This window comes from Schistocerca nitens, chromosome 1 (assembly GCF_023898315.1).
Source record: "Schistocerca nitens isolate TAMUIC-IGC-003100 chromosome 1, iqSchNite1.1, whole genome shotgun sequence".
Taxonomy (NCBI): Eukaryota; Metazoa; Arthropoda; class Insecta; order Orthoptera; family Acrididae; genus Schistocerca; species Schistocerca nitens.
Window position 1 is genome coordinate 966,390,897 of NC_064614.1, and position 26,966 is coordinate 966,417,862.

The 26,966-nt window shown below is 38.6% G+C and overlaps 1 protein-coding gene across 2 annotated transcripts in view; it reads right to left on the reverse strand.

Annotated features, from left to right (window-relative positions):
• The window catches only part of LOC126195018 (cholinesterase), a 182,529-nt gene that overhangs the window by 57,814 nt on the left and 97,749 nt on the right, over nt 1-26,966 (reverse strand). For both annotated transcript variants that reach the window (XM_049933452.1, XM_049933461.1), the window contains exons 2-7: nt 25,030-25,305; nt 8,706-8,852; nt 3,824-3,977; nt 3,209-3,420; nt 2,687-2,857; nt 2,409-2,610 (exon numbers count right to left, since the gene is read on the reverse strand). In XM_049933452.1, coding sequence (XP_049789409.1) covers nt 2,409-2,610; nt 2,687-2,857; nt 3,209-3,420; nt 3,824-3,977; nt 8,706-8,852; nt 25,030-25,305 — 1,162 coding nt within the window. The remainder of the gene's footprint in view (nt 1-2,408; nt 2,611-2,686; nt 2,858-3,208; nt 3,421-3,823; nt 3,978-8,705; nt 8,853-25,029; nt 25,306-26,966) is intronic.

The window sequence follows — 26,966 nt, forward strand, 5'->3', positions numbered from 1 at the left end:
TATTCCCAACCAACCACAAATTTGATTCACAGTCAGGGAAAATATTTTTTGCACCAACAAGTTACCAGAGATTACGAGCAATTTATGCTAGTCATCAGCAATTGAGACCAGCGGATGATAGCATTGGTGCTGGACGTTATTATGCAACCACCACTTCATAATCTTTGCCTTGCTTTAAAAGCTGAATTAATTGCTCGCTGCATCAAATTGCCCGGCCAAACTTAAACACATGATTTATGTAGAAAAACAAAATGACAAATCAAAACCCCTTCAGAATCTTGGCAGCCCCTATAAGGTATGATAAACACATTTACTGTTTCGGGTGATGTGTTGTTACATATTTGGCAATAGCAACTACCATCACAAGCACAAGTGCAAGTAGCAGTGCTAGTGCACAAAGATCAACCAATAAACAAGTGGTCAATAGTATACACACCAGACTGCAGATGCCAAAATCAGTTGCCATGATGTCATCAGCTGACTCCATCTGGCAGACGCTGAACATGGCCAAAGAGAAAACAGCAGAGTGTGTTGCTATCATGACCTACACCCGCTGAGCATATCCAAAGAGTTCCAGAGTTTATGCGCCACAGCTGAGGTGCTGGCAGGATAAGTTTGGTCACACTAGCAACGGAAAGGATGTATTAAACAGATGTGATTCTGACACACTACAGTGCAACAACTCGAAAATTACAAGCACCCTGGAGGCAACTTAATTAATGTTTGCTGGTATCACAGGCATTTCAGACAGCAAGCACCGTATTGCACAAAACCATGAACTTCAGGTGCGCCGAACTAGTGCAGTGCTCCTTGCTCACTCAGTGCCATCTACACTGCTGAAGTCACAGGCACTAGTCAGCAGCAATTGGTGCAGTCCTGCACCAACAGGTCAAAAAAATTTGTAACTGTAGGATTTTTTCCCAAAAAGTAGTAACTAGCATATAGTGGTGGAGCATGTATTACAGAGAACTGCTTGCAATTTAATGAAGCTGTTAAATATTTCTGCCCCCACATTAAAGCTCACCCTAAGCACAAACCAACAGCATCTGCTCTCTACAACAACAGTGATAAGTGTGCTCCATGGCAGTTCAGACATGAGTGCATCACCCAGATCACAATGGATGTGCAACACATATAAGGGGCAGTAAAAAACAATTCCAATTACTTTTCCTGCACCTGTGGTTTGGCAAAAACCATGGACTACAAAGAACTCACCACCACTGAGACTGCAAATATATGACTACAGCATTTATTGGCCAACTCTTCCACAGGACTGTGACTCCCACAGATCCCATTGTCAGGCACCAAGTTAACACAATGGTGTGATGTCTCCCAGCAGAAACTAAGGCCCTACATTTTGTTAAAGCTCTGCCAAGCTGCTTTTAACAATGCTCACACTCTGTCACACCCACGAGCAAACATGACCACTCCAACCACTGTACACCAGCTCTTTCTGGTGTTGCAATGGGGAGACTACATCTCGGAGATCTTGCAAAATCATAAAGGTCTCTATTTCGAGTCAAGGCAGTGTGGGTCGTACATTCATTCTTAGCAGACACCCCATCAATCTACAAGTATCACCAAGTGCAGAGACATTCATGCAGACCTGACCTGTGGACCTATCCCCCCCCCTCCACTCCATTTGCCAGCAGCCACACCTATGATGGCAATCACTGATCACTGCCGCCAACAGTCTGCAAAAGAGCCAGCCAGTAAATATAAACTGTAAATTCTTTTACACTCCAGGTGCTCTGCACTATTAAGGGCTGGGGCTGATGTGGGGCGGGGAGAGGGGTGGGGGTGGGGGAGGGAGCCTGTGTAAATAATTAATCCAGTAATCGACTTTAGTGTGTATTACCATTGCTTCAAAGTTTACCTTTGGAGTTACTCTCACTGTCGAGTTATCCTATATTGTTTACAAATGGGTATTTATGTAGCTAGAAATACAAAAGTAATCCTATATACTTAAATTTTGTGTTCATTATTTTATGTGGCATATAAGCCTTACCCACAGCAATACTAATGAGTTCCTATTGTAAAACAAAAATTTGTTTAGTTATCACAACCTCAGTGTCAGGTGTACCAATTATGGATATTAAACAAAAGCCTCAATGCAATTCTCAGTGTAGTGTTGCTTCTGCATTGGAACAGAATGTATATAGACTTTCTCAACACTTACCAGTTCCCTCCTCGTGACCATTGTCCTTTGCTCCTGATGAAGAAAAAAACCAATTTTAAAAGTTCATGTTTGAGGTACGTTGTTATTTGTGTTTTGAAGAATGTTGTTTCATTTTTCCAAATTTCGGGAAAGTGCATTTATTTGCTATTCTTCTCTATTGTGTACTGTTAGTCTGTTTTTGGTTATAGTATTTTGGGCTTACCACAAAATGTCGTATTGGTTCACTTACATATCATGTATGCTGCTTCTTGGGTTGTAACACCAGTCATGTAGCTTAAACCTTTATTGAATTCACCTCTTTTGATTAAAGACTCAGGTGTTTCTGAGAGAAATCTCCAATCTCTTTCTTTCCAACCCTCATACCAGCTGTCACCAGGCATAGTAAAATTAGTATCCAATACCGGAGCCCAAGGGAAGGTACCAACCTGAGGCTAAAAAAAATAGAGAATTCTTTTTAGACCACTGAAAGAAAATTCACTTTTTTTTTAATAACAAGCTGCATTATACCTGGAACTTGCTGTTTCCAAGATCAATATAGGAACGCCCCTGTTTCAAACAATTGACCAGTTTCCATGATGTTTCAATGCTGCATCCTATGTGCTGAGCATATACTCGGCTTGTGTTTTGTGCTCTGTATTTGTCTATGGTGAATGCCCAGTCAGCCAATGCAGAGCCACTCTATACAAAAAAAAAAAGACCTCATTTTCAGTCTTAATACATATTACAGTGTTGATACCAACAGAAGACACATTTAAAAATTCATGGGTAATATGCTAGGAGTGCAATGATTTTAAATAATTTTATAAGTTCTTTCTTGCCACAATACGAAGTATGATATGGGTTACTGATTTTAAAAGATGAATGTTTTACTTTTGGTCCACTGTAATGGACTATTAACTCCTTGTATAGTGCAGGCCAACATAAATAATACCAATAAGATCAGGAAACTGTCAATGTTATGTGAAAAATTCTTTGAATGGACACTTGCCTACATAAAACTGACCTAAGGTACTAATTAAGATTGGTTACCTGTGCGATCACTTTGCTGATTAGGTTTCTTGTGCGGGGTGCCACCATAAGCAATCCTGCTGATGCTGCCCCTGCTCCAGGTCCAAACAGAGTGATTGACTTAGAATCTCCATTGAAGAACCTGATATTGTCATTTATCCAATTTAGAGCCATTGCTTGGTCTAGGATACCATAGTTCCCAGGTGAGTTTTCATCTCCTGTGCTCAAGAAACCTTTAAACAGAAAACATAAATGTTATCTTTCAAGTTGCTTTGTTGCAAGAATTGACTTGTAAGTAAAAGCAAATGTTAATGTAGGTTTCTTATGAAAGTTCTGTGGAACAGATATGATTCTTTGTCAGATGAATAATAGATCTTCTGCCAGTTCAGTTTGTCTGTACTGCTTCTCTCATTACTGCTCCACCAACTATATACAACTTCTATGTCTAATGCAAAATGCTGTTTTCCCCACAAAGGGATAGCATTAAAAAGAAGGAATATTGACACAATAAGAGAAAAAGGGCAATTACATAACCAGTAAAACCCAATTGTGTACTAAATGTAACACTAAAACACATCGGGTGGTTAATAAAATTATTAACTTACAGCCTGAATTAAATATTTAAGATTGTCTCACCTAAAGCTCCCAGTCTGTAATTTATAGTCACTACAACCACTTCATAAAAACCAGCCATCATATGAGCAGGAAATAAGTTTGAGGCACCACTGGTAAAATCTCCACCATGTATATAAACCATAACAGGAAAAGGCTGGGCTCTCCCTGATGCTGTCTGGAACCAGAACAGAAAATCTTATTACTGGCTGTGCTGGAACTCAGTGGACTGTACAGTAATATTTACATGTAACAATGAGTGAACCACATGACATTCAAGTGAGGAAAACAGCCATAAGAATTACAAGAAACCTTAAAAAACTTCTCAGGCTGATAAAGAAACTCAAGATTTATATAAGATATATTTTTTTATAAGGTTTCAACAAATTCATCCTTAGATTAACACATTTTGGTGGATAACATTTCACTTTTCAATACCATCAATAAAATCAAAGTTATCCAACAACACAAAACAAGTGTCCATCAAAGCTTAAGCTGTATTATTTGACATAAACATCATCTTCTGATGGATATGGCAGATACAGAAGTGTTTTGATGCAACTGTCACACAGTTTTACTGCAAAAATCAAACAATGTGTGTGATGATGTGTTATTGTGATGGAACAGAACTTTCTTCTTGGCAATGTGCTGACCTTTAAGCTGTAAGCACATCAGGGGCAGTGGCAAGGGCGGGGTGGGGAGGGGGCGCTATAGACACCCCCCCCCCCCCCATGGAGTATCATATTACACTGGATAAAATGACTTCAGAAATCAGTGAATATATTACTCCAACAGATTCAATCTTTTTTTAATAATTATTTAGCAATATAGGTTACAATGTATTTCAAACACATTTTAACAAAAAAATAAGGGTGGAAAATAGCTTACTATATAAACCAATAAATATCATTTAACTTACAATAGGTGTCTTATTATTTATTAAAACACATTTTTTACCCTGAACTCCAAAACAGTTACCAAAAACTACTTTAAGCAAAACTAAATTTTACCAATCTGTCCATAGAGGACCCAAACTCTCCTTTAATTAAGTGATATTCCATCCCCCTCCCATGACCAACTTCTAGAATTGCCCCTGAAGCACATCCTTCAGTTTGTCCATTAATACTCCCTAGTGACAGTTTTGCCTGTGGAGAGATACTTTGCAAGTGATATGTAATGAAAATAACAAAAAAAGAGATACTCATGACTTCTCTTCATAATGAAAGAACATTTGCTTTAAGCATTAAGTGCACTTTCACATTTTATCACTGGCTGACATTTATTCATGTTTCATACATCCTTATCAAATGTCAGAGAAGTTAATTGGAATTGTGCTCAACATTCATGAACAATGTTCTTTTGAATGTATTTCCTGCTGAGGGTTAGCAGATGGGCAGAAAGCTCTGTTATGTGCAAAGCTGTGGATGTGTACAATACAATGAAAAGAATAGTTGCTGCTCACCACATAGCAAAGATGCTGAGTCACAAAGGCACAACAAAAAGACTGTCACACAATTAGCTTTTGGCCATCCAGGCTTTTGTCAGAATTAGCCATCATACACACACGCACACACACTCACACAAACACAACTCACGCATACATGATCACAGTCTCTGAAAGAGACAATGGTGTGTTGCAAATACATGTCAGGTGTGTTGTGAGACTTTTAATGTCTTCTAATCTTCCAAAAATAACATTTCTAGAACATAAAAAATAATTGCTCCTATTCAAGAGTCTCACATAACAAATTTTTAAAATTTGTTTCTTATAGTTGTTCCATAATTTAAAAAATGTATTGTATGTACATACTTTATGTGGTTGCTTTATTTGCCTCCAGGAAAAAGATCAAATGTAGGTGTCTTGCGAAGGTTTGAATCACAACTCTGGTATGCCTCAAAGGAACAAAGGGTTGAGAAATGCAGCTGCAGTGGATACAGTCGAAGCAAAACGGTTGAAATGGTATGGGAGTGTATACTACTCGGGTGCGGACAGATGCCCTAAGAAGATGATGGAATGGATTCCAACTGATATGAGAAGAAGAGGATGCCTGAAAATAACACGGAAAAAAAGAGAATCAGATGAGCTATGTCAGAGAGAAATTTGCAGGCAGAATATTGCAAAGATTGGAGATTTTGGGAGCTAGAATGTGAGAAACAACTGTAAAGTTGTATTAAATTGCAAAATATATACGTATATAAGACTGTCAGATGGTATCCAAAATAGCTTATGCAAGACAAAACAGGAAGACTGAAAAATTATGCATTTATTACTGTGGAATTCCCAAGGGTGAATTTGTAAGACTATCAGAGAGAAGGACAACTGACAACTCAGGATCAATAATGATGAGTAAGAAATGATTAATTGGCCTTTTTGATGACTTAAATGAATTGATTAATTATGTTGATTAACTGTATCCTAATAACCAGTTATTGATAGATCATTATTTTATGTCTTTATTTTTAGGTCTATTAAGCATTCCCCTAAAATAATTTTTTGTGGTAAAAAGGCTTATTCTAAGAAAAAGTGATACCATCATGTTTATGCTTTTCAAGCCATAACTAACAGTAGTTGCTCAGTTTTGCCAATTACGTAATTATCATTTTTTTTCATTTTTAGCAGAAATATACACCCATTCAACATTTATTAGTAAAGCTAATTAATTTTCATCACAGATGATATAGTGAACATGCTTACAAGCACCAGTTTTTTCAGGAAGTGAACAGACGAACACTAATTTGTAATCTTTTTCCATTGAGTCTCTAACGGCAATCTGTTACTAAGTCCCCTGCTTAGAAAACAGTCTTTTCAGAAGGTATGGAGGAAGCTACTATTCCCAGATATTTGCAAGACAAACTATGCAGAAAAGCATACATTGCCTCATTGTCTTTCCAGAATTGCAAAAGGAAATTATTTTTTCAGTGGATTACATTTTGGTGTAAGTTGAATTAGAGACTAAATCCTGGCTGTTTGTTGTTACTGTGCTACTGCTGTATTGAAACAAATGTCTCATGAGTGTTACACACCTCATATTCTGCAGTAGCTGGTAACTGTACTTGTGATTCTTTGGCATGGGCTATTGTCTGCGTCTGCTTCTTCTGAACATGACATATAATGTGCTAATGGCTATAGTTATCACCAAGGTATCTTGATAATGGAGCCACCTGAAGAAAGGATCTAGAATCACGCACAGTGCCAACAGTTGGTCTTCTCAGTATTCTGAATGCGTCTTTGGTATTGTTCTTCGAGGTTCTCTCTGAGACTTTTACATTCTGGTGTCAAAATATCTGCGTCTGTTAACTTTCTTCACAACAAATAAATAAAGGGTATTACTTTTGCTATCTGTTACATAATTTTGATCACTGATTTCTTCAATAACTCAGTATAAGGGCTGCAGAAGTGTAATGGTTTCTTTTATAACTGAAATTTCATAACCATTGAGCATATTTGGATCTCCAGATTGTCAGCATATCAGTGCTCACTACATCTGACAAAGAAATAAAATGTTGAAGTATTAAAAAATTGAGTTCTGTGTTGTGGAGCACTGCTCAAAGAGCTTAAGAATTTTACACTCCAATTTTCCAGCAAACCAAGTCTCTGAAATTTATCTGATACACTGACACTTTGTTTTATGCATGTAACTATTCATTTTACTGTCAAAACTATTTGTATGAATCCTATTGCTTGTTCTACAGCTTTTTGCATGCTGCCAAAACTAGTGTCTGTGAAATAATTAATGTTTTTACTTTAGTTTCAGTAAAACATAGTCAACTATATACTTATTTTTGCTGTTCATTTTTTGAACTTTATAACAAAATGGGAAATAGACTACCAGAATACTTATGTTATTGTCTTTCAGAGACACATGGTTAATTTTCAAGTGATTCATAGGTGGGCGAGGAACAGAGAAAGGATGACATTGCCACTGTGCGATGAGGGAATGTGAAAGGGGGAAATGTTTGCCCATTTCTGTCCACTGATGACAACTCACAGGTCCACATACCTTACTGATCAGCAGCTATGGTATAAATTACGATAAAAGTAACAAGGTTTGGTGACATTATAGAGAAATACACGTTCAAACACCTTACATTACATTATTTATTTCTGAGCTGATGCACTCAACACAATACTTCACCAAACTACTTAAGAGCCACTACTGTTATTACGGCACTGATGTTGGCAGCAGTCATAAACAGAACATGGTTGACATGATATGTTCCGACTTGTGCCCGTGTTGTACAATGAGTACTAGGAGGTAGTTGGACTTCTTTCCTTGATCATGTCATAGACAACAACTCAACAGACTCTAAAACCAAAGTGAAAAAACTGAAAGAATTAAGCATAAGGATAACAGATTATGTAAAATTGTGGTGAAAGAAACATCAGTATGCCAACAATTGATTACCAGAACAATTACAATTAATTTATCAGTTGCAATTAACTTCCCATCCCTACTGACAATGACTCTCATAGTTAAACAATGCATGGAGCTAAGGCACTCAGTTTGAGAAGGTGCGTTTCTTTCTTTGCCTTGCATCCAAGTAAACACTGGCAACACTCTGTATTACTCAAGAATCTACATAAATGCCCAATTCACTCAAAGAAACTCCATGATTTGTATCAGTAGGAGGGTCTCAGGCAAAACACTGTAGCTGCAACTCGCCTGAGGGCGAAAAGTTAATTTTTTTTCAGGGAGTACAAAGTGGGTGCATCTCAAGGTCTAAAACAGAAGGTGATGATGACAAAAAATTGTATTTCACCTGAAAATATGTTTGAGGAAATTTGAGTCTCTGCAGAGATTGTTAACTTATCCTAGTACCTAAACTTTCTATGTCTTGCAGGTGAATACAAAAACAAAATTCATATGTTTATCTTGTATGCTCTGGAGAAAAGTGGTTAACTTACTGTTGGTGAATATATATTTAAGTACAGGCAGTCTTCATCCATGTCGCGAATTCCTTTTGTTGCTCCTATGTACTGTATTGGCTGTGGGCAAGCAGGGCCAAAGTCCACAGCTTGTATAAGTTGCCAGCCTCGATGTGCTCTTGGTGGCTGCCAAAAATTATAACATCAAGTTAGTAACTTCATGAAATATCCTGTGGTGAGAGAAGTTTATTACACCATAATCTCTGTTGATGCCACTACAAAGAAACTTAATATTCAGAATATATAACTGAGATAGTATACTAACCTAAGATAAAAAAATCTCATATTTATTACAAAGAAAATTTTGGTCCTGTAAAAGTCGGTAAATCAACAACTCTTAACCATCCATAAAAATACTTTAATAAGCTCCAACAATCAAATACAATGGTCCTGAATAAATCATCATTGATGCTTGAACAATTCAACATTTTTAGTTTAGGTGCCACGGAGTGAAAATAGTGCTAAACACAAGAAACAGTTATCGACAAGTAATCTGCTAATATCTTCAGAAAATATCGACCAGCCACTATGAATAGAAACATAAAAGACTTTCAAACAGTGTCACAGATAATATTTGTTCTGTTTCATTCTCATGGAATGGTAAGAGATAATACTAAACATAGACTGTAATAATACCAGAAGAGCACACTTTCACCACATGTGTGTCTGTGTGTGTTTGGGGGGAAGGAGAAGTAAGATTGCAGAATAGATCATAACATGAAACAGATGAAACAAATTACTCTCTATTTTTTATTTATTTTGAGAATCAGTTCTAGCTAGGATAAAAGTGGCTTCTTTCTGCATACTACAATAAATAATGGGCTTTCATAGATCATGTGCTGCATTTAGAATTGAAACTTAAAATATAAAAGTTCTGTTAACCAAATAGGTATCAAGTTGTAAGTTGTACGTTGCACAAGTACACTGACTATATTTTTAGATTTTGGCATTCTAAAATCAAGAAACACCTAAAGCATATCTGATGAATATGTCAAAGTAGAATATATTCAGTGCAATTTTTATGCTGTTGGCCTTGTCCCATAAGATGTGCTCTCTCTCTTTTTTTCTCTCCCAAAATCAAGAGTAGTCAACCTCGTTAACATTGAGTTCACTAGCAAACAATAACTGGCTGTCTTTTATATTTGGAGAAGCATAATCAGAATACTGTTAATAACTACAATACAGACTGCTTTAAAAACCATTCTCATCAGTTGGATGACATTCAGAAAACCTTGTATATAATTTACAAACTGCATTGGTTTTCTCACCATTTGTGTTTGAGTGTTACATTTCATTACTTCTTTTTTTCTCTGAGAATTACTGTGTCTACATTAGTGTATATTGTTCTGTAAGTATAGAGATTAAGCACAGGTGGCACAATATTATGCAATATCTTTTCTTGCTGTACTCCATCTGTAAATAGTAGAGATGGGACAACAAAATTTACAGATAAATTAACTTGGACCTTTACTAGATCCTTTACAATGTATGAAACACTTTAGCCAGTGACATATCTGAAGAGATATCACATAAAAATATTTTTTTCCCCTTGCCAGTTGAGTGAACAACTGAATTGAAGCCAGAATCTTGCAGCAAATCTACAGTTCAAAGTATGTAGTCTGAAACAAAAGCAAGGCATGAGTTCCTTGAAGGATACATAGCAAATCTGCAACAACTTACATCCCTTTCTCCACACTAAGTACACTGTATATGTGATTTACTAAATACAGTAGCAAGACAACATGCATATGCAAGGGCTTAATGAAAGGGCTTTATAATGTGAAGTTCAGTCTTTATTGTTACTTTACATTCAATGATGACAGACATGGGTGTTTTTAACAACACAGTGACAATGTAATGATATTGAAGGTAACATGAGAATGGGTGTCCAGTGGACAGAGGACACTACTGGAAGCACATCATACGTGTAACACCTGCTGTACAGAAAGTAGTACTGTCCCCATGGACAGGAATGTGACTCCAGAAATTAATGGACGAGTAACCTAACACTTATCCTACAGTATCAGAAGCTAGTGGCTAGTTTATGAGAGACTCGCCAGAATGCTTTTATTAAAGTAACAGTACACAAGGCAGATCATCAGTTTCAAATTACTGTCTTTTTTAAGAGTGGATTGAAACTCAGTGACCTGTTGTTTGGATTTGGTTCAAATCTGTATGAAATAATGAATCCTGGATGTCAATAAGCACTAGTATCTCTGCATATTTTAGTCCTGCATTAAGTGAACTTTCATAGTGTTCAGGTTATAGAGGTCATTGTGAAAGACTGTTTGGATAGTGTTTATAGCTCATTGCATTGCTCACAAACATGTTTGCAGATCATTGTGTTCTCCCCCCCCCCTCTCCTCTCTCTCTCTCTCTCTCTCTCTCTCTCTCTCTCTCACACACACACACACACACACAAAAACACACATGTTTGCATGCACATATTCTATGATGGGATATTCCAGTTCATAGGAGAAATATTCTCCAAACTCTGGTTTGCGAAAATTTGAAAGTGGATTAGTCACTATTCTTTGATTGATAAAAAATATATGGAGCATTACAGAATATATTGGATAAATTTATTCATCCTTAATATCCTCCATCAACAATTAACAGTGGCTTGTTGGCAGCTATTGTTACAGTATGGAGCACCGTAGAACTGGCGCAGAATGTAACTTGCTCCTTCATTAGATTTACATGGCTGCTATAGTGCTGACTGTGCATGTGTGTGTAGCATGGTAGAAAGAAATGTTTCAGTACTTTAACCATAAGTGCAATACAATGTTTACTGTGAAGGCAAACAAGAAACTGGCTAAAATTACAAGATGACTGGTGCTCCAGTATGCAGAAGAGTGTCTAGGAGGATAGGTTGGAGTATGGTGAACACATGAACCACATAGATATATTTATCCAAATATGATTTATTTCCAACAATTCATTCTTTTCTTCTGATTGTTTTTAATTGGTCCACCATGACTTCCTCTCCTGAGCCAACTCCTTCATTCAGCGTAACACTTCTATTCAAAGTCCTCAATTATTTGTTGGCTCTATTTTGATCTCTATCATTATCTACAATTTTTACCCCTAAAACACAATCTGGTACCATGCAAGTTATTTGCTGTTGTATTAATACACGTTCTATTGTACTGTCCCTCCTTTTAATCAGTGTTTTCCATGCATTCCTTTCTGCACTGATTCTGCAGAGAAACTCATATTTCTTATCTTATCAGTCCACTTCATTTTAAGCACACTTCTGTATCACCAATCCCAAATGTTTCTATTCTGTTCTTTTTTGGTTTTCGAACAGTTTAAGATTTACTTCTGAACAATGCTGTGCTCCAGATGTATATATCCTCAGAAACTTCTCCCTCAAATTATGTCTTATGTTTGATCCAGTAGACTTTTTTAGTAATGAATGACTGCTTTTTCTGTGCTTCTCTGATTGTTTTATATTTTCTGCTTTGTTATACGTAACAGCATTCCTTCATTTCATCTACTTCATGATTCTCAATTTTGATGTCAGTGATTTTCACTTTAATTGTTCTGGAAACTGACCATTCCTAAACTGACATCAAAATATCTGCTACAGCTCATTATTTTGTCTTGCTTTGGTTTACTTTGAATTCATAGTGTGTGCTTATTGGACTATCAGTTCCATTCAACAGGTCCTGCAGTTCATCCTCATTTTCACTGAGGACATCAATGTCATTTCACCCTGAATTTTAATCCCAGTCCTGAACCTTTCCTTTATTTCCATCATTGCTTCTTTGCAGTATAGATTGAACATCCCTGTCTCATATAACTTCCTTTTTCAAGCACAATGTCACACAACTGCCTCTCTGGTGTCTTTAACTATGCTAAAGCTAAAGTTTGACAGTTCAGAACAATACTATAATAACTACACTTTGGGTGAAAATGAAGTTACAGTGCCACAAACTAATGTTTTGCCTGTGAAATAAAATTGTAACTGCTCTGCTTACTGATCCATCATACAAAGACGATGTCCAAAGCATCATAACAACAAATTCTAAATATTTTCAGTGTAATACTATCACAACTGCTGTTATGCTCCTTTTGCATTCATATCTTTGGCAGATAGTGTGGCCTTTTATTTTTATTTATTCATTTATTTACACGTCAAGTTCCGTAGGACCAAACTGAGGAGCAAATCACCAAGGTCATGGAACATGTCAGTACATGAAATTACAAAGTAAAAGTAATAACAGATAAAAATAAAATGTTTATGAACCCAAAAAAAAGTCATGTCATAATTTTAAGTAAATGCAATCAACACTACAACAAGAATCAGCTTAATTTTTCAAGGACTCCTTGACAGGAGTGACCCATGAAGAAATTCTTCAGTTAAGATTTGAAAGCGCGTGGATTACTGCTAAGATTCTTGAATTCTTGTGATAGCTTATTGAAAATGGATGCAGCAGTGTACTGCACACCTTTCTCCACAAGAGTCAAGGAAGTCTGATCCAAATGCAGGTTTGATTTCTGCCGAATATTAACTGAGTAAAAGCTGCTTATTCTTGGGAAGAAGCTGATACTGTTAACAAGAAATGACAGTAAAGAATATATATATTAAGAGGCCAATGTCAAAATACCCAGACTAGTGAACAGGGGTCGACAAGAGGTTTGTGAACTTACACCACTTATTGCCTGAACCGCCGCCCGTTTCTGAGCCAAAAATATTCTCTTAGAACGGGAAGATTTACCCCAAAATAGAATACCATACAACATATGCAAATGAAAATAAGCAAAGTAGACTAATTTTCATATTGAACGATCACTTACTTCAGATACCATTCAAATGAACTGCACTATTTGAAACCGAGCCAATGTTGCACACGACATCCTTTACTACCAAGCTAGTGTCTTCAGCAAACAGAAATATTTTAGAGTTACCTGTAATACTAGAGGGTATATCATTTATATAAATAAGGAACAGGAGTGGCCCCAACACTGATCCCTGGGGCACGCTCCCTCCCCATTTGACCGTACCTCACTCAGACCCCACATCATATCCATTCTCAACACTGTGAACAATGACCCTTTGCTGTCTATTGCTAAAGTAAGAGGTGAACCAATTGTGCTCTACTCTCCATATTCCACAATGGTCCAACTTCTGGAGCAATATTTTGTGATCGACACAATCAAATGCCTTAGTTAAATAAAAAAATATGCTTAGCATTCAAAACCTTTTGTTTCATCCATCCAGTTCCTCACACAGAAAAGAGAATACAGCATTTTCAGTTGTTAAATGACTTCTAAGGCCGAACTGTACATTTGATAGCAAATTGTGTGATAGAAAATGATCAATTATCCTTACATACAAAGCCTTTTCAATAACTTTAGTAAACAATGATGGCATAGAAATAGGTCTAAAATTGTCTACATTATCCCTTGCTCCTTTTTTATAAAGTGGCTTTACTACTGAGTACTTTAATCATTCTGGAAACTGACCATTCCTAAAGGAAAAATTACAAATATGGCTAAATACAAGGCTAACATGTGTAGCACAGTACTTTAATATTCTGCTAGGCACTCCATCATATCCATGAGAGTCCTTAGTCTTCAGTGATTTAATTATTGACTCAATCTCCCCCTTATTTCAGACATCAATATCGGAAAGGCATTTGCCAAGAATGTTATATGATTCCCTCTAGAAACTAAATTTTTATTTAATTCACCAGCAATACTCAGAAAACGATTGTTAAATACTATACATATATCTGATTTATCAGTAACAGAAATATTATTACTACGAACTGACTATATCGTTGACCTTGTGCTACTGACCAAACACTTCCTTCACAACTGACCATATGGTTTTAATTTTATCCTGTGGATTAGCTATTCTATTTGCGTACCACATACTCTTTGCCTTCCTAATAACATTTTAAGCACCTTACAGTACTGTTTGTAATGGGCTACTGTAGCTTGATTGTGACCACTTCTATCATTTTGATATAATTCCCACTTGGTTCTACATGATATCCTTATCCCACTACTCAGACATCAAGGCTGCCTTTTACTGCTAGTACCCTGTTTAGAATGTTCTAATGGAAGGCAACTCTCAAAAAGCACAAGAAATGTGTTAGGGAAAACATTATATTTGTCATCTGTGTTATTGACACTATAAACATCCTGCCACTCTTGTTCCTTAACGATGTTTAAAAAACTCCCTATTGCCGTTGGATTAAATTTCCCACATAGTTTGTAATTATATGTGACCTTTGTTTGTACAAAAGCCTTTTAGCATTAAAATTTGTCCATCATGGTCTGAAAGGACATTCACCATTTCACTAACCAGATTTACCTTAAAACGATTTATGATTTTGTTTCCTTGAATAAACAAATAAAGTTTGTGTATCATGGCCCAGTTATGTTGGTATCATTGAACACTTCTGTCATTGCGAAGCATGGGAAAAAAGAGTTGATTGAAGCAGCAGGTGGTGTTTGAAGCTTTTTATCTATTTTGTGTTGTGTTTAGTATTTAATATCACCCAGCAATCAGAGGTGTAAGTGTGATTACTGTCTTTGAATGATAATATTAAAGATATCGTGGTAACAATCAATGAATCAGGTTATGCCTATAGCATAACCTAGCTTACATTTTGTCTTTTGGTTGTAAGCATAAAATGAGCCATACCATATAAATGTTGCAAACAGATTTAGAGTAAGCAAGAAATGATGATCTTCTGCAACCAGATTCTTTATCAGAAAACACAAGACATGAAGGCATACTACACAAGAGTAGTCATTCCACATTACAGTATACATTTATCCTTGGAAAGGATGCAAAATGTTCTTGCATACATTTGGTATTACTGATCAGTGGGTAAAAACAACTTTAAGGAAACCTAGTCCAGAAGGTTAATGAGTGAGAGCAAATATGGAAAGCACACGAACATTAGATTACATTATGGAAGGGATAAGAAATCATATAAATTCATTTGATAGAGTAGAGTCAGAGTCCATTTGAAAGGATAGTTTATGTTAATATCTAGATAGCACCGTCAGTATTCAAAAGATGTATAAAATGTACATTTGGAAGTGCCAAGAGGAAGGGAAGGAACATGCATGAGCTTGGATGTATGAAAAAGTTTTCAAAACAGAATACAACCTTGGCTCTTTCAAACTTAAAAAGGATGCATGTGATGAGTGTGAGCCCTTCAAGAATGCTGAACCAGAAAATAAGACTTCTTTAGAGGAAAAAATACAAAGATATCTGGGAAACAAATACATGTATGGAGCAGGAAAGGTGCAGACAGATTGAAGGTGCGAACTGACAGTACATTTCTATGTAGCTGTTTTGATTTACAGGAGGTTCTCAACACTCTGCATTGTGAAGTATGCTTGCTCTATTGCAAAAGAAAGCTATAACACAGGAATGCAGAAGAGAATTTATTGAAAACATGTGTTCCTGAATACTGGACCCCTTTTTGTACCAAGGTAAGTGATTGTGGGTCTTCATGCTTCATGTGCTATGAGAAAACTGGATGCAGAGGGAAGCATGGGCGTAGCTACCTGTGTCTACAAAATTCATAAAGCAGCCAGGTGAGAATGGCAACAAAAATAAAAAATGTTTTTTTTCTTTTTCTTTTTTGACAGTTGCTGTGGTCAGAACCAAAACATGTAACTGTGTAACAGTACAGTGTGAGTACTCTAGACACTGAATCAGTTACCAATGAATTATTATTATTATTATTATTATTATTATTATTGAGAATGGGCACACCCAGAATGAAGGAGACAACATGCACAGTATTACTGAGAGGAGTGGGGGAGGGGGGGGGAGGGGGGGGAGGGGGGAAGGAAAGAAAACCATTTATGTACCTCAGCAGCACAAAATGGTAAAAGATATGATATATATGAGATGTCACAGAAGAATCTTTTTGGATTTCGAAGGAACTTCACTGAAGGTCCGAAACTGTACTAAAGCTGAAAATGGAGAAAGAAAAGAGAGGCTGATTACCAGAGTAATAATGGTGGGAGACAAAGCACCATGGATGGTGTCATTTAAATATGAAAATGACTCAAACTAAAATATAACTGATTCAATGCACAAGTTTTAAGGTTGCATGCTGTAGAAGACTTGCCATATGCTTTTTCAGTGTTCATTATAGCATACAGCTTTATTGTTTTTCCTGGTCACTATTTTGTTTTGTGCTCACATATTATCATATTCTTGTGGTAGAAAGCTTTGGAAATAAGAAATGTCATAGAGGCATTATTACTGCCAGCTGAATTTATGAAATATGATATTCACATTTGTAGCCACATGCTGATGTAGTCCAATTTCAGTGAAATATGTCTGTTGTTGTTGCTGTGGTCTTCAGTCCTGAGACTGGTTTGATGCAGCTCTCCATGCTACTCTATCCTGTGCAAGCTTCTTCATCTCCCAGTACCTACTGCAACCTACATCCTTCTGAATCTGCTTAGTGTATGCATCTCTTGGTCTCCCCCTACGATTTTTACCTTCCACGCTGCCCTCCAATACTAAATTGGTGATCCCTTGATGCCTCAGAACATGTCCTACCAACCGATCCCTTCTTCTGGTCAAGTTGTGCCACAAACTCCTCTTCTCCCCAGTCCTATTCAGTGCCTCCTCATTAGTTATGTGATCTACCCATCTAATCTTCAGCATTCTTCTGTAGCACCACATTTTGAAAGCTTCTATTCTCTTCTTGTCCAAACTATTTATCGTCCATGTTTCACTTCCATACATGGCTACACTCCATACAAATACTTTCAGAAACGACTTCCTGACACTTAAATCTATAGTCGATGTTAACAAATTTCTCTTCTTCAGAAACGATTTCCTTGCCATTGCCAGTCTACATTTTATATCCTCTCTACTTCGACCATCATCAGTTATTTTGCTCCCCAAATAGCAAAACTCCTACTTTAAGTGTCTCATTTCCTAATCTAATCCCCTCAGCATCACCCGATTTAATTTGACTACATTCCATTATCCTCGTTTTGCTTTTGTTGATGTTTATCTTATATCCTCCTTTCAAGACACTGTCCATTCCGTTCAACTGCTCTTCCAAGTCCTTTGCTGTCTCTGACAGAATTACAATGTCATCGGCGAACCTCAAAGTTTTTACTTCTTCTCCATGAATTTTAATACCTACTCCGAATTTTTCTTTTGTTTCCTTTACTGCTTGCTCAATATACAGATTGAATAACATCGGGGAGAGGCTACAACCCTGTCTTACTCCTTTCCCAACCACTGCTTCCCTTTCATGTCCCTCGACTCTTATAACTGCCATCTGGTTTCTGTACAAATTGTAAATAGCCTTTCGCTCCCTGTATTTTACCCCTGCCACCTTTAGAATTTGAAAGAGAGTATTCCAGTCAACATTGTCAAAAGCTTTCTCTAAGTCTACAAATGCTAGAGACGTAGGTTTGCCTTTCCTTAATCTTTTTTCTAAGATAAGTCGTAAGGTCAGTATTGCCTCACGTGTTCCAGTATTTCTACGGAATCCAAACTGATCTTCCCCGAGGTCGGCTTCTACTAGTTTTTCCATTCGTCTGTAAAGAATTCGTGTTAGTATTTTGCAGCTGTGGCTTATTAAACTGATTGTTCGGTAATTCTCACATCTGTCAACACCTGCTTTCTTTGGGATTGGAATTATTATATTCTTCTTGAAGTCTGAGGGTATTTCGCCTGTTTCATACATCTTGCTCACCAGATGGTAGAGTTTTGTCAGGACTGGCTCTCCCAAGGCCGTCAGTAGTTCCAACGGAATGTTGTCTACTCCAGGGGCCTTGTTTCGACTCAGGTCTTTCAGTGCTCTGTCAAACTCTTCACACAGTATCGTATCTCCCATTTCATCTTCATCTACATCCTCTTCCATTTCCATAATATTGTCCTCAAGTACATCGCCCTTGTATAGACCCTCTATATACTCCTTCCACCTTTCTGCTTTCCCTTCTTTGCTTAGAACTGGGTTTCCATCTGAGCTCTTGATATTCATACAAGTGGTTCTCTTATCTCCAAAGGTCTCTTTAATTTTCCTGTAGGCAGTATCTATCTTACCCCTAGTGAGATAAGCCTCTACATCCTTACATTTGTCCTCTAGCCATCCCTGCTTAGCCATTTTGCACTTCCTGTCGATCTCATTTTTGAGACGTTTGTATTCCTTTTTGCCTGCTTCATTTACTGCATTTTTATATTTTCTCCTTTCATCAATTAAATTCAATATTTTTTCTGTTACCCAAGGATTTCTACTAGCCCTCGTCTTTTTACCTACTTGATCCTCTGCTGCCTTCACTACTTCATCCCTCAAAGATACCCATTCTTCTTCTACTGTATTTCTTTCCCCCATTCCTGTCAATTGTTCCCTTATGCTCTCCCTGAAACTCTGTACAACCTCTGGTTCTTTCAGTTTATCCAGGTCCCATCTCCTTAAATTCCCACCTTTTTGCAGTTTCTTCAGTTTTAATCTACAGGTCATAACCAATAGATTGTGCTCAGAGTCCTCATCTGCCCCTGGAAATGTCTTACAATTTAAAACCTGGTTCCTAAATCTCTGTCTTACCATTATATAATCTATCTGATACCTTTTAGTATCTCCAGGGTTCTTCCATGTATACAACCTTCTATCATGATTCTTAAACCAAGTGTCTGTAAACAAGATTAATGTCAGGCATCAATACCTTTATAAATAACTCCATCTCTAAAATAACTTCTGGGACATTTTTCGGTATAAAGTACTTCATAACAATGGAACAACAGGACATTCTAAGCAGCATTTGCAAATGTACGTTTCCAGATTGATTTCTGGGAAATACTGAAACTTTCTATTTGTTGTACTATAAAGTTAAAGAAATGTTAGTTATGATAGTATTGCTCTGAACCACCAAATTATCAGCATCCAATAGATCTTAAATGTTCTTTTTCATTTTTCTGTATATTATTATTGTCAACAACTTCGATGTACGAGGTGCATTCAAGTTCTAAGGCCTCCGATTTTTTTTTCTAATTAACTACTCACCCGAAATCGATGAAACTGGCGTTACTTCTCGACGTAATCGCCCTGCAGACGTACACATTTTTCACAACGCTGACGCCATGATTCCATGGCAGCGGCGAAGGCTTCTTTAGGAGTCTGTTTTGACCACAGGAAAATCGCTGAGGCAATAGCAGCACGGCTGGTGAATATGCGGCCACGGAGAGTGTCTTTCATTGTTGGAAAAAGCCAAAAGTCACTAGGAGCCAGGTCAGGTGAGTAGGGAGCATGAGGAATCACTTCAAAGTTGTTATCACGAAGAAACTGTTGCGTAACGTTAGCTCGATGTGCGGGTGCATTGTCTTGGTGAAATAGCACATGCACAGCCCTTCCCGGACGTTTCTGTTGCAGTGCAGGAAGGAATTTGTACTTCAAAACATTTTCATAGGATGCACCTGTTACCGTAGTGCCCTTTGGAACGCAATGGGTAAGGATTATGCCCTCGCTGTCCCAGAACATGGACACCATCATTTTTTCAGCACTGGCGGTTACCCGAAATTTTTTTGGTGGCGGTGGATCTGTGTGCTTCCATTGAGCTGACTGGCGCTTTGTTTCTGGATTGAAAAATGGCATCCACGTCTCAACCATTGTCACAACCGATGAAAAGAAAGTCCCATTCATGCTGTCGTTGCGCGTCAACATTGCTTGGCAACATGCCACACGGGCAGCCATGTGGTCGTCCGTCAGCATTTGTGGCACCCACCTGGATGACACTTTTCGCATTTTCAGGTCGTCATGCAGGGTTGTGTGCACAGAACCCACAGAAATGCCAACTCTGGAGGTGATCTGTTCAACAGTCATTCGGCGATCCCCCAAAACAATTCTCTCCACTTTCTCGATCATGTCGTCAGGCTGTCTTGTGCGAGCCCGAGGTTGTTTCGGTTTGTTGTCACACGATGTTCTGGCTTCATTAAACTGTCGCACCCACGAACGCACTTTCAACACATCCATAACTCCATCACCACGTCTCCTTCAACTGTCGATGAATTTCAGTTGGTTTCACACCACGCAAATTCAGAAAACGAATGATTGCACGCTGTTCAAGTAAGGAAAACGTTGCCATTTTAAGTATTTAAAACAGTTCTCATTCTCGCCGCTGGCGGTAAAATTCCATGTGCCGTACGGTGCTGCCACCTCTGGGACGTATTGACAATGAACGCGGACTCATTTTAAAACAATGCGCACGTTTCTATCTCTTTCCAGTCCGGAGAAAAAAAAACGGAGGCCTTAGAACTTGAATGCACCTCGTATGAGCTGTTAACCTGTTCTCACACTCATCAGTCTTTACTGCCTCTAGTGATGGGACAAATGACTATTTTTAACAACTGACTGGTCAGTCAGTTGTCTTTTTTTTAATCAGTTTTTCCAACTGAATGATACAACTCATTTTCATTCACTCACCAGGTTAAAGTGGTTTATAAAAATGTTTTCACCCACTTATAAGATTTGAATGGTTTCATTCAATGCAAGAAAACCAACTGACAAGTATGAGCGATTTTATTTATATACTTTTTCAGTCTGATGGCTGGAACACACTAATATGGCAGCTGAGATGGAGATGGCATACACTCATGATACTTCTTCCAAAAAATCAGTGGATCACATTTCTCCTCTATATGTAGAAGCTTTTTGGACACGGAGACCTGCATTTCCTCTTGCACCTTTGTAAATTCCACTGATGCTGACTCATTTTTGTTTTTCTGTTCGATGAAAAGTGTCCAGATCATTTTCTTCTTCTTAATTTGTGGTAGACAATCAACTTGAGTCACCGAACTATCAACCACAACTCTGCCATTGTTTGGCTAATCTCCAGTACGATCTGACTCATAAGGTTTTCGGTACTTTCAGACACCTGAAACCACACTTTTTGAACAGAAGGGCCAAAATAGCGCTTTGGCACAGGAGCCGGTGCTGTCTTCCTCTTATGCTGCCTTTTTGACAGGGCCTCTAGTAGATGTTTTCTCAATGTGGGCCCACCTTAGCCGTTGGAGTTCTCTGTCAATGTTCTTTGGCATGCTTGAACTAGCAGGGCAACAACAGAGGCTGTTGTGAACAGTTCCCTACACAGTTCTTCTGTTAGCTCGAACAGGGGTTCCAGTAGAGGAAAGTAGCCTTCTAAAATATCCCCCTTCCTCATTTGTCATAAGAAATTCACAGGTAACACATGAAAATGTCATTACGAGGGCATCTTTGACCAACACTCGGCACTACCTCAGAAGAAAAGTAGAGTGCCACCTGCTGTGCATCTCCTGTTCCAGCTTTAACTGTTTTTGTTCCACCAAACTTGTGAGTACCACTTCAGCAGTGGCTACCTTACTGCTTTTGAAAAACCTGATGATTTTGGACATTTCAGTCTCGAGGAGCTCGGTGTCGCTGATTCGTGTGGCTGAACACATCTGACATTACTAAATTAAATTTGCGAGTAGCATATCTTGAATGAACAACATTCATTTTCCTTGCTACATCCACCATAACACTAGTGTTGTCACTGACAAGAGAAAACACTGTCACCTATTCCCCATCCAGAAGAAATTATTTTAACACTCTCGGTAACGTTTTCGGAAGTGTGCTGATCAGTGATGTGCACAGTGGCCAGAACAGCAGAATGCAGCTTCTGCTGCTCAAGACAATGAAGTGCGCTGATACTGTCAAAAACCCTTGTGTATTTACGTTGGTCCACACGTCAGCAGTCAGTGTGACATATCTGGTGGCAGCATATTGCCAATAACTAATCTAATTTTGAGACAATGATCATTTAACTGTTTGTGTGTCAGAGTCTTTCTGGAAAGCAAAGAATAACATGGTTCTAGACTAGTTTCGTAAATTTGGTATTATAAACCAAACAAAGTGCAATTCAACACTCGGCCACAGTATCAACGAGGAGATTGCCAGTCGTATCTGCTAAGAACTGAATGCACTAGCACGTCCAATTATCGCTCCCAGGGTGCTAGAAGGGTGCGAACTTCGTTACAGTGTTACAGACTCTTTACAACGTTGGCTTGAGATACGCCTAACTGTTCCAGAGTTTGGTATCGCATTGCGTATGCTGAGCGTCAGCCTCGGAAAATGGCATTTTTTTGTAATTTTGTCAATATCTAACTCATAATAAGTATGAAGTTTAACGTTCCTGTCTCTTAGGAAAATCACTTTAAAATCCTGAAATTCACACACGGTATGGATCTCTATAATGTCTGAAAAAATCAGTTACTAATTTAAATTAATGACAGGAAGGAAATGACAAGTATTTTGGACAGGTCAGGAAAACTACTGGTGAATCCTGTTGATGCCTTGGGCAGACGGAGGGAATATTTTGAAGAGTTGCTCAATGTAGGTGAAAATACGATCAGAGTTGCTCAATGTAGGTGAAAATACGATCAGTAATGTTTCAGATTTCGATGTACAATGGGATAGGAATGATGATGGAAATAGGATCACATTTGAGGAAGTGGAGAAAATGGTCAATAGATTGCAGTGCAATAAAGTGGCTGGAGTGGATGAAATTAAGTCGGAACTCAACAAATACAGTGGAATGTCAGGTCTTAAATGGCTACACAGGATAACTGAAATGGCGTGGGAGTCGGGACAGGTTCCATCAGACTGGACAAAAGCAGTAATCACACCAATCTTTAAACATGGAAACAGAAAAGATTGTAACAACTACAGAGGTATCTTTTTAATCAGCATTGTGGGTAAAATCTTCACAGGTATTGTTGAAAGGAAAGTGCGTGTATTAGTTGAGGACAAATTGGATGAAAATCAGTGTGGGTTTAGGCCTCTTAGAGGTTGTCAGGACCAGATCTTTAGTTTATGGCAAATAATGGAGAAGTGTTACGAGTGGAACAGGGAATTGTATCTATGCTTTATAGATCTAGAAAAGGCATATGACCGGGTTCCTAGGAGGAAGTCATTGTCTCTTCTACGAGATTATGGAATAGGAGGCAAACTTTTGCAAGCAATTAAAGGTCTTTACATAGATAGCCAGGCAGAAGTTGGAGTTGACAGTAAATTGAGTTCATGGTTCAGAGTAGTTTCAGGGGTAAGAAAAGGCTGCAACCTGTCTCCACTGTTGTCCATATTATTCATGGATCATATGTTGAGAACAATAGACAGGCTGGGTGAGATTAAGATATGTGAACACAAAATAAGCAGTCTCGCATATGCAGATGACTTAGTTGTGATGGCAGATTCGATTGAAAGTTTGCAAAGTAATATTTCAGAACTAGATCAGAAATGTAAGGACTATGGTATGAAGATAAGCATCTCCAAAACGAAAATAATGTCAGTGGGAAAGAGACATAAACGGATTGAGTGCCAAATAGGAGGAACAAAATTAGAACATGTGGACGGTTTCAAGTACTTGGGATGCATATTCTCACAGGATGGCAACATAGTGAAAGAACTGGAAGCGAGGTGTAGCAAAGCTAATGCAGTGAGCGCTCAGCTACGATCTACTCTCTTCTGCAAGAAGGAAGTCAGTACCGAGACTAAGTTATCTGTGCACCGTTCAATCTTTCGACCAACTTTGTTGTATGGGAGTGAAAGCTGTGTGGATTCAGGTTACCTTATCAATAAGGTTGAGGTTACGGATATGAAAGTAGCTAGGTTGATTGCAGGTACTAGTAGATGGGAACAATGGCAGGAGGGTGTCCACAATGAGGAAATCAAAGAAAAACTGGGAATGAACTCTATAGATGTAGCAGTCAGGGCGAACAGGCTTAGATGGTGGGGTCATGTTACACCCATGGGAGAAGCAAGGTTACCCAAGAGACTCATGGGTTCAGCAGTAGAGGGTAGGAGGAGTCGGGGTAGGCCAAGGAGAGGGTACCTGGATTCAGTTAAGAATGATTTTGAAGTAATAGGCTTAACATCAGAAGAGGCACCAATGTTAGCACTGAATAGGGGATCATGGAGGAATTTTATAAGGAGGACTATGCTCCAGCCTGAAAGCTGAAAGGCACAATCAGTCTTAAATGATGATGATGATGATGATGATGATGATGATGACAGGGTCGCGATTTTTTTAATGAAAGAGGCAACATTTTTCGCAAAAGGGAAACTTTCCCACTCGAAAATGGACGGGTTTCGAGCTTCGCAAGTGGTAACACAGTGGAAGTTGGCAACGCCAAGCTCCCACTAATGTATTGTTGGCAGGAGCAGCCCAGAAGCTCGCTATCTAATGCTAACTTACGTAATTCGGACTGCAAGGATTCACTATATAAAACGAGCGACGCCGCAGTGCGAGTCAGCTCGGTGCAAATGAAGGTGGTGGTCACCTTGAAGCGTCCCTCGTTGACGGGCGGCATGGCGTACGGGACGCCGAGGAAGACGGAGACGCTGGCCTGCACGCGCTCCACGGGCGTCTGGCCGGGCCAGAAGCCCGACTCGGGCAGCGGGTTGTCGTACAGGTAGACGCGGAAGCCCTGCACCTGGCCGTAGCTCGTCTCCACCAGCACGTCGCGCTCCAGCTGGCGCGAGTCGGCGCGCTCCTTGCCCTGCAGGTCCGGCCGCCAGCCAGCCAGCACGCCCGGCAGCGGCACGCCATTGTTGTCCTGCAACAATCGCAAGGGGCTCTTTACAGTACCGCTAGCAAAAGTGAATGGTAAATGGTCTGCCGGTACGTTATTTAGCTCTGTATACAGTAATGAACCTTACGACTTATCTTGGAAGAAAGATTAAGAAAAGGCAAACGTACGTTTCTAGCATTTGTAGACTTAGAGAAAGCTTTTGACAACGTTAACTAGAATACTCTCTTTCAAATTCTGAAGGTGGCAGGGGTAAAATACAAGGAGCGAAAGGCTATTTACAATTTGTACAGAAACCAGATGGCAGTTATAAGTGTCGAGGGGCATGAAAGGGAAGCAGTGGTTGGAAAAGGAGTGAGACAGGGTTGTAGCCTCTCCCCGATGTTATTCAATCTGTATATTGAGCAAGCAGTAAAGAAAACAAAAGAAAAATTCGGAGTAGGTATTAAAATTCATGGAGAAGAAGTAAAAACTTTGAGGTTCGCCGATGACATTGTAATTCTGTCAGAGACAGCAAAGGACTTGGAAGAGCAGTTGAACGGAATGGACAGTGTCTTGAAAGGAGGATATAAGATGAACATCAACAAAAGCAAAACGAGGATAATGGAATGTAGTCAAATTAAATCGGGTGATGCTGAGGGGATTAGATTAGGAAATGAGACACTTAAAGTAGGAGTTTTGCTATTTGGGGAGCAAAATAACTGATGATGGTCGAAGTAGAGAGGATATAAAATGTAGACTGGCAATGGCAAGGAAATCGTTTCTGAAGAAGAGAAATTTGTTAACATCGACTATAGATTTAAGTGTCAGGAAGTCGTTTCTGAAAGTATTTGTATGGAGTGTAGCCATGTATGGAAGTGAAACATGGACGATAAATAGTTTGGACAAGAAGAGAATAGAAGCTTTCGATATGTGGTTCTACAGAAGAATGCTGAAGATTAGATGGGTAGATCACATAACTAATGAGGAGGTACTGAATAGGATTGGGGAGAAGAGGAGTTTGTGGCACAACTTGACCAGAAGAAGGGATCGGTTGGTAGGACATGTTCTGAGGCATCAAGGGATCACCAATTTAGTATTGGAGGGCAGCGTGGAGGGTAAAAATCGTAGGGGGAGACCAAGAGATGCATACACTAAGCAGATTCAGAAGGATGTAGGTTGCAGTAGGTACTGGGAGATGAAGAAGCTTGCACAGGATAGAGTAGCATGGAGAGCTGCATCAAACCAGTCTCAGGACTGAAGACCACAACAACAACATACAGTAATGGAAATAAGTATTCGTACACTAGAGCGTGGAAAAGTAAACTGCCTTTATTGACAATACGAAACCAAAAACACTAATTGGATATGCACTAACACATTGGCCAGTCGCCAATGCAACTATGCTGGTATACAGGGTGATAAGTATTTAAACCGACAAACTTTGGGACATTGTAGGGGACATCAAAACAAATATTTTTCCCTAATGTCATTTTCTCCTATGAGGAGTATTTAAACCGGTAGAGGAAGATTTCTCTGGCGGCAAATTAATTAAACCGACAAACACCTTTCCATTTTTTTATGACCAAGACACAACACATTAACACAACCCAATTTCAATTAAAGTAGATTTTCAAAAATGCCTTCACTGACACGTAAACAAGGGTTACACCGTCGGATCACGTTCTGTCTGACAGGGCAAAAACCCC